Here is a 12,813-nt window from a genome sequence, read left to right on the forward strand (position 1 = left end):
ACTTAGTATCAAAAAAAATATATTCTTGGGTACCTTGTGACCCTCCTGGGTGTGTCATAGGAATTCACTCCGCTAGACAAGAAGCTGCTCCACAGACTTGTTTTATTTTGTTTTTGTTTTTGTTTTTTAGACAGAGTCTCGTTCTGTCACCCAGGCTGGAGTGCAGTGGCACAATCTCGGCTCACTGCAACCTCTGCCTCCCAGGTTCAAATAATTCACGTGCCTCGGCCCTCTTTGTAGCTGGGAATACAGGCACGAGCCACCATGCCTGGTTGATTTTTGTATTTTAGTAGAGACAGGGTTGCACCATGTTGGCCAGGTTGGTCTGGAACTCCTGACCTCAGGTGATCCGCCTGACCTCCCAATGTGCTGGGATTATAGGTATGAGTCACCATGCCCGGCCTAGGATCCACTGCCTTTTAGAACAGCGAGACCACCAACTAGTGTCTAGCTGTTCACCTCATCATCCTTTTAATATGTTGCCTCTGTAATGTGGACCATTAAAATCTTTCATCTGGCTGGCTGGCTTGTAGGAATACCCTGTCAATTATTTTACTCATTTACTTCTTTTCGTTTATCCTTAACTCAGTGTGCTTCCTCTGTACCTTGCTGATCTAAGTAGCAACAATATTTTACTTCTATTCCTTTTCCTTTTGATTTCAACCTGTTTCTTTTGAACAAGAATAAATATCTTTTCAGGGTCATTTTCTCATTCCTTTTCACCAGGTCTGTGAGATAGTCATGAGCCTCTATTTATGTTTATTTGCAGAAATTGATATTTTATTTTATTTGTAGACTAGTCATTATCTTGTCCTACCCATCTTTTCCTTTGTTTGATTCATTTCCTTTTCCTTTGTTTCATTTCCTTTCATATCCTAGGATTACAGGCATGAGCCACCATGCCCAGTCTGCACATATCTTTACAAGATAGTTTCATCCACATATCATTATGAGATAGTTTTATCTTGATTGGTGCCCTCTGCCATTATGGGTGAAGGAATCCATGAGACAGACACCTAATTGCAGGACAGTTCTCAGGGTGGCCTTGGGCTGACCCCGTTTTCCTCTCTGCTTGTCACTTGTAGTTATCAAGAATAACTGTAGAATGAGCTGGGAATGTAACACTCTGAGATAGAGAGGCACTGGGTGGAATAGCCCAGGCTTTGTTACAGTGTCCACTAGAAACAGGATGCCCTTCAACACTTAGCTTAGCACATCATGTTTCTCCAGGGTATAAAACCCAAGGTGGTCTGCACTTCGTGGTCCTTTATCTGCATTGCAAGTGGGGCATGCACAGTTGAGACTCCATTCATCCCAGGCAGCTTTCTGAGCCTTGGAGGACCAGCTCACAGTGAATTTTAGGTTTCAGTTGCTGTCTGCATGTAAGTAGTAAATCCACTTCATGGAATTTGTTGCGTTATGTGGGTGTTTTTTCTTAGCAGACTCAGGCAAGTTGGTAACCAGTGCACACCAAACCTGCTTCATGCTAATCTCTTCAATGAGCTTTCTGTGTGACTGAATACTCTGACCGTTTAATCCTTCAGAGGCAATAGCAAAAGGCTGTCCAGACATACAATTGGCTTTCTCTACAAGACAACAGGATACACTGCTTTCCTGACGTTTGAATTCCCTAATTTTTAAATATTTTCCATCCTAATAGGCTGAGAATTTCCAAAACCATAAAGTCCTCGTTTTCTGCCTCATAGTTATTTTCTCAATTTATCTTTCCTCTCACATTTTACTATAGACAGTAAGAACACTTGAACATCTACATTTCTACAAAAAGTCTGTGTATGATGATTTATAGTCTCTAAGACAACACAGATTTTCTCTATCATATTCCTTCCTTCCTTCTGAGCAGAGTTCTTAGAATTCCCAGTCTACTCACAGTCTGTTCAAAGCAATCTAGGCTTTCCCTCTTATGCTCTTGAATAGTCTTCTAGTCACTGTGTATAATCCAATTGCGATTCCAGATATTGATGGATTGGAGCAGTAGTACATGTGAGTATTAGAAACCTTTGCTTCTTCAGTGCCTCTGATGTCATTTACTAAAGTTGCAAATAAATAAACAGTATGGGAAAGTGTTTCCAAATAAGGAGTTAATAATTGGCTCAAATGTTTCGATTCATTAAATGGGGCATCTGATCAGAAATAATAACCCAATCATGTGTTTCCTTGTTTGCAGACCTTCAGCCAAGCTCTATGGATGAAATGAAAAATGGGAATTCTGTTTCAAAACTTCAGAGACATCCATGATGAGGGAATTATTAAAAGAAACTCTAGACTCCTAATCCTATGAAAAAACAGAAAGGATCGACACATTCCTTGAATTGTTTATAGATTTTGCTGTGCTTATATTTGTTAAAGAGTAAAAGGTCTGTAGCTTTCAGTAGTTTCTCTCTCTCTCTCTCTTTTTTTTTTTCCCTCAGACTGGGTCTCACTTTATTGGCCAGGCTGGAACGCAGTGGTGTGATAATAGCTCATTGCAGCTTCGGCCTCCAGGGCTCACACAATCCTCCTGCCTCAGCTTCCCACGTAGCTGGGACCACAGGAACATGCCACCATGCCCAGCTAATGTTTTATTTTTATTTTTAGTAGAGATGAAGTCTCCCTATGTTGCCCAGGCTGGTTTTAACTCCTGGGCTCAAGTGATCCTCCTGCCTCAGCCTGCCAAAGTGCTGGGATTACAAATGTGAGCCACGATACCTGGCCAGTAGTTTCTCAAAGTTTATTAGAAATGCCATCATTAATTTTTCATCTAAATTTTATTTTAAATCAACTGAATTTAGTTACAATTTTTGAAATTAAGAAATAATTGTCTTAAAATGAAAATACTACAACTATTTAATCAGATATCCAGTTTAGGCAGATACAAAGGCAGCGAAGAATATGAAAACAAATGTAAAAGATACTAAAATGGTTTTAAGCGGGGACTCAGAAAGATATTTGTATACCAGTGTTCATAGCAGCATTGTTTACAATAGTCAAAAAGTGGAAAAAACCTAAATGCCCATCAATGGATTAATGGATAAACAAAATGTGATATATCCATAAAATTGAATATCCAGCCATAAAAAAGAAGGTCTAACACACGTTAAATATGAATGAACCTTGAAGATATTATGCTAAGTAAAGCAAGCCAGACACAAAAGGACAAATATTGTATTATTTCACTTATATGCTGTACCCGGAATAGTCAAATTAATAGAGAAATAAAATAGAATATGGTTATCAGGGGCTGAATGTAGAGGGTAATGGGGAGTTGTTGGAGGCTGAAAGAGTGAGGGTCGAGATCAACTCAGTATACCACTGGAGACTATATGAGTAAACAGCAAACTGTTTCTCATAATCACAGAATGTTGGCAAACTGACAAACTGTGTCTGCCACCCAGAAGGAATGCTGAGGGCAGTCATGCCCCAAGTACAGAGTTTCTTGTGATTAGGCAAATCTGAAGCCTGTTAGTAATAATATGAACCTGTGATCAATCAAGCAGCTGACCAATCGTTACCTCCTCCTCCACTCTTTCTACCCAATAAATACAAAGTGTTGTGGAAGCTCAGCAGCTGCCTTTGCTCACTAGAAGTGGAGCGCTCTTTTCTTCTTCCCCTGGACCCCTTCTTTATAACAGTTTCTTTTGTCTTAGGTTTTCATTTCTATGGTTGTCCTCCTTCATTCAGTCTCGTAATGACAGTCTCAAGTAGTAAGAGTAATGTCTCTCGTAATGATAGTAACAAGTAGTAATTGTGGCAGTCCGCCACAAGTGGTGCCTGAACAGGGATATTTTAAATAGGGACATTCAGGGACAAACAGAGACCTGAAGAGAGCTGCAGGGACAAATAGAAATAAATAGAGATAGAGACAAATAGAGATAGGTAGGGAAAGACAGAGACTTGCAGGAACTAACAGGGACCACAGGGACAAATAGGGATAAAGACTAGCGGAGACTAGCAGAAACTTGCAGGAACAGATAGGGACACATAGGGTCCTATAGGGACTCGAGCAAGGAAGGTCTGCTGGAGCAGAAAAAAACTAAAGCCCAGAAAAAATTAAAACCAATCAGATGAACAAAAAACCCCGTTACAAGTCTGCTGGCAGCAACATAAGGTCAGTGCCCTAGAGGTACGAAGAACGGGAAGTTTTTGAATCAAAATAACATGGGGAAGAATTTGGTTATTTCTTTTCTCTTTTTTGTTTGGAGTTTGGTACGTACCATCTTTCTGTTATTATTTCAGGGTTTGAGAGAATTTTTTGCCCCACCTACAGCACCTATTGACGGTGGTGAACAGGAGAGGGAGGATGAAAATTGGCTTGTACCATCTTCTGTGGCTACAGAAAGGCTAACTTTAGCTTTGGCTTTCATGGATTGTAAACATGTGCTGGCACCTGTGAGATGTGCGGTGCACTTGGGAGGTTTTCTCGGAGCTTAAGATGTGGGAACTGAGCACGAGAAGGATAAGCCTCAGATTTGCTTTCTCTGTGTCTTCTGTTAATCAGAAAGAGCCTGTTGCTCCTTAGCAGTGGAAAGTTTTACCCCGCAGCAATCAACCAAAAGAGGCAGAAACTGCATTGCAGCTTGTGGAGCAGATGCTTCAGCAACAGCCTGCCTCCTGGCTACAGCTACAAAAACCTTTGCTTTTGTTTTGGTAGATTTACTAACGTGGCGACCAGGGTATGTTTGTGTTTTCACAAAGAATGAACAAACCATGTGGGTGCTCCCAAGGTGTGTGCGACCATGGAATGGGAGACTGGGGGGACCCATGGATTCCAAACACAGGCCTGGTTCCCCCAGTACAAGCCATGAGCCAGTTGAATCTGAATGTGAAGGTGGAACGAGGACTGACTGGAGTCACACTCACATCAACCCCATGACATGCAGACAGATCAAGAAAACCACACAGGAAGCTGAGAAACTGTTAGAGCATCAAGGTCAGGCAAAAACCCCTGCTTCCATGTTTGTGGCCATGCTGGCCGTGGTTTCCTGTGCATCTGTAAGATCAGCTGGACCACCAACCGGCAATTGAGGGCTGCACAGCCTGTAATTGCCTTTCTCAATTAAAAACAAAAAGGGAGAAATGTTGGAGGCCAAAAGAGTGAGGACTGTGATCAACTCAGTATACCACTGGAGACTATGTGAGTAAACAGCAAACTGTTTCTCATAAATGCAGAATGTTGGCAAACTGACAAACTGCATCTGCCACCCAGAAGGAATGCTGAGGGCAGTTACACCCCAGTTACAGTGTTTCTTGTGATTAGGCAAATCTTAAGCCTGTTAGTAATAATATGAACCTGTGATCAATCAAGCAGCGGACCAATCGTTACCTCCTCCTCCCTGTTCATTGTACCTGATAAATACGCCGAGACGGGTGGATCACGAGGTCAGGAGATCGAGACCATCCTGGCTAACACGGTGAAACCCCGTCTCTACTAAAAAATACAAAAAACTAGCCGGGTGAGTTGGCGGGTGCCTGTAGTCCCAGCTACTCGGGAGGCTGAGGCAGGAGAATGGCAAGCCCGGGAGGCGGAGCTTGCAGTGAGCTGAGATCCGGCCACTGCACTCCAGCCTGGGCGACAGAGCGAGACTCCGTCTCAAAAAAAAAAAAAAAAAAAAGAAGGTTATGGAAGTTCAACAGCTGCCTTGGCTCACTAGAAGCAGGGAGCTCTTTTCTTCTTCCCCTGGCCACTTTCTTTATAACAATTTCTTTTAAGTTTTCATTTCTACCTTCGTCCTCCTTCGTTCAGTCTCGTAATGACGGTCTCAAGCAGTAACACTAATAACTGTCATAGTGATGGTCTCAAGAAGAGTGGCTGTCAGTCACAGGGAGTCACTGTTTAATAAGTAGAGTTCCACTTCGTGATGATGACAAACTTCTGAAAACGGATGGTAATAATGGTTCTACAACAATGTGAATGTCCTTAAAGCCTCTAAACGGTACATTTGAAAATGGAGCCAGGGGCAGTGGCTCACTCCTGTAATCCTAGCACTTTGAAGGCCAAGGCAGGCAGATCACCTGAGGTCAGAAGTGTTCAAGACCAGCCTGGCGAACATGGCGAAACCCTGTCTCTACTAAAAATACAAAAAAATTAGCCAGGCGTGGTGCTGCACGCCTAATGGCGCCCGCCTGTGGTCCTAGTTACTTGGGAGGCTAAGGTACAAGAATCGCTTGAACCTAGGTGATGGAGGCTGCAGTGAGCCAAGATCACGTCACTGCCCTCCAACCTGGGAGACAGAGCGAGACTCTGACTCAATTAAAAAAAAAAATGGCTAAAATGGTAGATTATATGTTATATATATTTCACCACAATGAAATTTTAAAATTTAAATGAAAAAATATAGATTAAAAAATGGTTTTGGCCAGGCGCAGTGGTTCACACCTATAATCCCAGCACTTTGGGAGGCCAAGGCAGCAGGATTACTTAAGGTCAGGAGTTCGAGACCAGCCTGGTCAACATGATGAAACCCCATATCTACTAAAAATACAAAAATTAGCCGGGCATGGTGGCACACGCCTGTAATCTCAGCCACTTAGGAGGCTGAGGCAGGAGAATTGCTTGAGCCCGAGAGACGGAAGTTGCAGTGAGCCAAGGTCATGCCACTGTACTGCGGCCTGGCCAACAGAGCGAGACTCTGTCTCAAAAAAAAAAAAAATGGTTTTAGAAATCTGAACAATAACAAGGACTGATGTTACCTTCAAAGGTTGAAAATATCTCAGAATTTTCTTCCGCAAAGATGCTTGCTTTTGAGTTTTTTTTCTTTTTTTAAATTATAGCTTCAGGGGGTGCACGTCCAGGTGTGTTGCCTGGGTGTATTACATGATGCTGGAGTTTGGGCTTTTCCTGGAGCAACACTTTCATATTGAGCAATTTGGAGCATAAAGTCCTAATCCACCCAACTCTGTTATCAAGCAAGTCTGTTAAGTTCTCAGGGTTTCTGTTTCCTTGTGGATCAACAGAGGAGTTCATAAGATGTATGAGCTTCATTTTGGCTAAAATTCTTTGGATTCAATGACTCCATTAAGAACATCTGAAATCACTATGCACAAACTTGTGGGCAGCCACTTATTTTTCAAGAATGCAAAACCATCTCAGCCATAGACTCCTAACTTAGCTACATAAATAAGGGGCTCCCTGCGAGAGCTTACTTACATTCCGATATCATAAAAAGAGGAAAAGTAATCTATAAAAAGAAAAGTGATTCTTACATGTAAGAAGTGTTAAATAAGGCTGAATATTTCTGTTCTATCTATATACAGAGAGTCTTTGAGATGGAGCCTCACTCTGTTGCCCAGGCTCTAGTGCAGTGGTGCATTCCCAGCACTGCAACCTCTGCCTTCTGGCTCAAGCAATCCTCCACCCTCAGCCTCCCAAGTAGCTGGAATTACAAGTGGGTGCCACCATGTCAAGTTAATTTTTGTATTTTTTGTAGAGACAGAGTGTCCCTGTGTTGCTCAGGCTGGTCTCAAGTGATCCACCTGTCTCAGCCTCCTAAAGTGCTGGGATTACAGGTGTGAGCCACCTTGCCCAACCCTGTTTAATATATTTTTTAAGCCATCTTATTAAGTAGTATTTGTTAAAATAATCCATAATAATGAGTGGATGGTTGCTTGGGATGGAGTAGAGGTCAAGTAAGGGGAAAAAAATATGGGAGTATGGAGTGTCAAGTCCTCGTAATTAGAGCCTAAGAAGCTTTTTGGCACTTTACATACACACACACACACACACACACACACACACACACAGGCTTTTCATCCTTCCAATTGAATTAGAATTTTAAAAAAAATTTTGCTAAGCCTTTCTATGCAAACAATATTTTGCTCTTTGCTTGGAGTAGAAGAAATCAAGAAAAGTGAGAAAAGATACCTGGCATAAAAGGACCTCTTTTGTGGTTAAGCATGGTGATATTATGGCCGTGATCTTGAAGAATCTGAGAAACCCGGTCCATCAGTAGATAATGGCTTCCACCTAGGAACAATGCACAATTTCAGTTCTGGAATGATGAGAACACCGTGTCTAAAGTCGATAGTGATCAATCCAGGAGAGGAAAGGCAGGGGAACAGGAAGTGGATAGTGAGTGGAGGAAGATGAGTTTTGCCAGTCTCCTCATGTCCCTCTGGGTAAAACCCAGCCCACTCACCCAGAGCACGACCACCCAAATTTTTACCTGTGGCTCTGGTCCGTGAGAGATTGCCTCTTGTGAATCACAGTATCCATGTCAGTGTAATGAGTTACTATGTGCTTAGGCCATGGGAATTCCTCATCCTGAGGTACATGTACATTTTAACTAAGGCCTTATGGAAACACGGAGTCCAAAAGAAATCACAGCATTGGTGGAAATACAGGTATGGTGTTGTACATATGAGTGTGAATAGTTCCTAAAAAAACAATGAGAACTGTTTCTGGGATCCTGCTCTTTGGACATTTATGCTGCTGTAGGAGATAGAAACCTTAAGAGATCTGTCCAAGAAATCATCACTGGAAGGGAAGAAATGAGGGACTACTACTTAGAATCCAAATCTTTAAGATTCTAATGTATTTGGAAAGGATGTACTTAATTTAGGCCAAACAATGATCAAGTTCTAATTAAGACATTTGAGGACAAATGTGGGGCCCTTGGGGTGGGCCTGCTGGATCCTGGTTGCACGACAGACTAGGGAATCCCTGATTCCAGAAAAATCCTACCATCCTAAGGAAAGAGAAGCTTGATCCTCAAAAGAGGTACAAGTTCCATGAAATCAATGTCTTCTCAGTGTATGTTCTAATACACAGCCTTTGCTTGAATCTAAGGTTCTCAGCAGCGGAGAAAGGAAGATCAGAAGAGAAGGTAATGTAATGGTAAATACCAAAAGTTTGGTGGTGGAGGTGGAAGGGAGTAGAGAAGTAGTGTGCCGCTCTCTGCATGACTCAGTTTCCTTATACCCAGACTTGAATAGTCTAGAGCAACAAGCGATGTATAAAGTACAAATCTACAACAGATCTTGCTCACATTTTAATCCATGTAAGAACAGGAAGCCAGGAAGAAGGGGTCCCCACAGAAACAGCTGTTAGTGGTGGATCCTGGGGAGTCAGGTGGCTTTCTGGGGCAAAAATCGGGATTCCAGCACCTCAGAAACGACACCAACTCCTTCTTGGAGCCTGAAGAAGGAGGACGGTGTACTTTCAAGAAGTTAAGAAGCTCTGTTGCTTCACTGAGACTAACACTCAGAAAGGGGGTGGGGGGAGTCTTCAAATGGACTTGCACTGTTTCTTAAACAGTGATTTTTGAAAATCCCCAGTGAAAAGGGCTTCAGAGTGGAAGTTGTGGTGAGCGTGGTCTTGCAGTAAGAAAACCCTGAGTTAATTCCTCATGGGACATCAGGGAGGCCACATGTGCTCTTAAGGAAGGCATCTCACTCCCCATCCCTCAGTTGCCCTCTCAGGAAATCAAAATGGGCACTAAATTAGATGATCTGTGGTTCCCCCCAGTTCTAGGAGCCCTGATTCTCTGTGATAAAAGGAATCCATTAGAACCCACTGTGGGTTGAAATAAAATCTTGGGGAAGCTCGATCCTGGGATGATCCCTTTATGTTCATATATGCTTCTCTTTTATATCCTATTCCCTTTGGGGTAAAAGTAAAAGAAGTAAAACTGAGACCCAAAATGCTGAATTAACAGTTCCATGAATCCCTCAAAAACGGTCAGCGGCACAGGTAAAAGGAAGGAGACTCCAAAAGATCCGAATGACCTGGGTCCTCTCCTCAGACCTGGGCAGTTCTCCAGGTTTCCCGTGGAGGAAAACACTCCACTGGCCTTGCAGCCATGAAATACCTGCCTGCGCCACCCTGGCTCCGGACGCAGCTTCACAACATTTGCAGTGCTGCCCTCAGGAGCGCCTTTCCCTGGTCTCCAAGAGCCTGAAAACGCTCACCACCGTTTCTACTGGAAGCTACTGTGCACCCACACACACGCACCCTCTGGAGCTTAGGATGAGCCTCTGAAAGTCCCACTGCGCTCTGGAGAAGGCAGCCCAGGGTCTCAAACTCCGGGATGAGTCTCAAATTTCTGGCCCCGGCCCTGCGGGATGGGGAGCGCTTCCTGAAGAAGAGGGAGAAACGGAGAGTGTCTTTTCTCCAAAACTATCTTCCCCACCTCAGCAACAGAGGCTCCTCTCTGCCCCACAGCTGGATGGGCTTCTCCCTCCTCCAGCCGGGTCCGCAAGCCCAGCCTGGAAAATCGCCTGGATGACTCTGATCAAGCGCCGTTCGCTGGAGCCCTGGCAGTGCGGGTATCTGGGACGCGCCTGTCTGGGAATTCTCTGGCCAAGCACTCACCTACTGTAGATACTGTCAGGATTTTGGCAGCCTCTGAGAGCAAGACCCCAGAGAGAAGGAAGCCCACTAGAAGCAGCACCCGCTGCCCAGCCATGCTCACTTCCACAGAAGCCGCGGATCTCAGCCTGGGCTGCGCGCCCTGCGCCGGGCTAAGGGACCCTGTGCACCTCAGTGCGCCAAAGGCACTGGGTGTGGGAAGAGGTGGAAGTGAGGATCCTGCCAGTCTTCTCTTCTGTGCATCCCCTTTTGCCCTCTGCCCCTCCTCCCTCGTGCTCCATTGGGTAATCTATCCTTGCTCTACCAAACTACCAGCAGTCAGTAGGAGGGGTTGGTGAGTCCATCCTTAACCCTGCTCTGTCCGTGTGATCACAGCCCTCCTGCCTGGAAAATCCTTACTGTGAGCCAGGAATGGCAGGGACCTCAGTAAATCGCGCTGATGAACGCTCTATCTCCATGAGACCCATCTCTCTTTTGCCGAGGCTGTGTGAATTTACCTACTCTAGTTCCCTTCTGACTGCCTCTACTACCTCATACTGCCAGCCCCGTGATCTGTTTCCTGAGAGACTTACTTAAAATCTTGAGCTGATGTTCCAAGCCCAACACCTCCCTGGAAGGGGATCCTCAAGGGAAATCAATCTACCATCCCTGGAGTCTACCTCTTAGTGTCTCTTTAGAAGGTAAGAGAGGCTAAAGTCCTACCTCTGGAAGTCCAGGTCTGTCCCTGGAGGACTGAAATTCAAAAGCTGACACTATCATTCCGAATGAGTATCCTGAAATAGGACTGGTGAATCTTTCCGTAATTTCCAAGAGCACACGCTGAAGACAGGTTGTAATTCTGCCTCTGTGCAATGTCAGCCCCAGTGAGGGCAGGGATCACTAGGTCCGGTAGCCCCCTTTACACTCTCTATCCTCAAACTCTAAGACTTCCTTTAGGAAAGGCTTTCAGTGCACCTCTAAACAAGCAGAGGAATCCTTGGTTGCAGTGGGTCCTTGAATTCTGCTTGTACTGTTCCTGCCTTCTTCAGTCTATAGGTGTTATTTCTTCTCATTGGAATTTAAAGCATTACATGCCTATGCATTTGTGCATCCCTCACCTAGCCATACCTACTGTGGAGGAAGAGAGAAGAGAGGAGAGAGAGAGAGAAGTGTGGGAAGGGCCAGGTTTACCAGACATCACAAGGCTCCAGTTCGTCTTATTCTTGTACTTTTCATAATGCATTAGCAAAATAAAGGATTTGTTATCAAACTCCAAGATTTTTATTTATTCAACAATTATATTGATAGTATTTATTTATTTATTTATTTATTTTTAATTTTTTATTTATTTATTTATTTATTTATTTTTTGAGACAAAGTCTCACTTGTCACCCAGGCTAGAGTCCAGTGGTGCAATCTCAGCTTACTGCAACCTCTGCCTCTCAAGTTCAAGCAATTCTCCTGTCTCAGCCTCCTGAGTAGCTGGGATTACAGGCGCCTACCACCACACTCGGCTGATTTTTGTATTTTTTAGTAGAGATGGGGTTTCACCATGTTGGCCAGGCTGGTCTTGAACTCCTGACCTCACAAGATCCACCCGCCTTGGCCTCCCAAAGTGCTGGGATTACAGGCATGAGCCACCACGCCTGGCTGATAGCTATTTATTATGCCAGGCATTGTTCTGCCAGGCAAACTGATACTAAACACACTGAGAAATAAAATATATAGTACATTAATGGCAAATGTTACTAAGAAAAATCAAATGGAAAGAGATATGAAGAGTCAGGTATCAAATTCGTTAACGTTTTAAATAGCATGATTCCAATGGACTCTAAAATATTATAGGAGTATCAGAGATATTTGAACCCAAATTTTGATTGTATTAAGTAGTTATTGTTGCTTTGGAGAAGAGTTCTATGTAATTGTGGTTATAAACATCTTATAAAGAAATTCTGGCCAGGTGCAGTGGTTCATGCCTGTAACCCCAGCACTTTGGTAGGTGAGGCGGGCAGAACATGAGGTCAGGAGTTCAAGGCCAGCCTGGCCAACATAGCGAAACCCTGTCTCTACTAAAACTGCAAAAATTAGCCCGGCATGGCGGTGCATGCCTGTGGCTCCAGCTACCCGGGAGGCTGAGGTGGGATAATTGCTTGAACCCGGGAGTTGGAGGTTGCAGTGAGCCAAGATCGCGCCACTGCACTCCAGCTCAGGAAACAGAGCGAGACTTTGTCAAAAAAGAAGGAAGGGAGGGAAGGAAAGGAAGGGAGGGAAGGAAAAGAAGGGAGGGAAGGAAAAGAAGGGAAGGAAAGGAAAGAAGGGAAAGAAGGGAAAGAAGGGAAGGAAGGAAGGAAGGAAGGAAGGAAGGAAGGAAGGAAGGAAGGAAGGAAGGAAGGAAGGAAGGAAATTGGCTCTTAAGGTACATTCTGAAGCATTTACAGATTCAGTCTTAGATTTCTTAGATTTGCTTCAAAATAATAGGTTGTGGGGGTAAACAAGGTTAAATGTGGGTGGCAGCATAAGAAAAGAGAATT

The 12,813-nt window shown here is 43.9% G+C and overlaps 1 protein-coding gene across 1 annotated transcript in view; it reads right to left on the reverse strand.

Annotated features, from left to right (window-relative positions):
- UGT3A2 (UDP glycosyltransferase family 3 member A2) overlaps window positions 1–10,400 on the reverse strand; it is a 28,540-nt gene extending 18,140 nt beyond the window's left edge. Inside the window, exons 1-2 of the mRNA XM_015139865.3 lie at window positions 10,307–10,400; window positions 7,859–7,960 (exon numbers count right to left, since the gene is read on the reverse strand). Coding sequence (XP_014995351.1) covers window positions 7,859–7,960; window positions 10,307–10,400 — 196 coding nt within the window. The remainder of the gene's footprint in view (window positions 1–7,858; window positions 7,961–10,306) is intronic.
- Window positions 10,401–12,813: the final 2,413 nt, after the last annotated feature.

This window comes from Macaca mulatta, chromosome 6 (assembly GCF_049350105.2).
Source record: "Macaca mulatta isolate MMU2019108-1 chromosome 6, T2T-MMU8v2.0, whole genome shotgun sequence".
Taxonomy (NCBI): Eukaryota; Metazoa; Chordata; class Mammalia; order Primates; family Cercopithecidae; genus Macaca; species Macaca mulatta.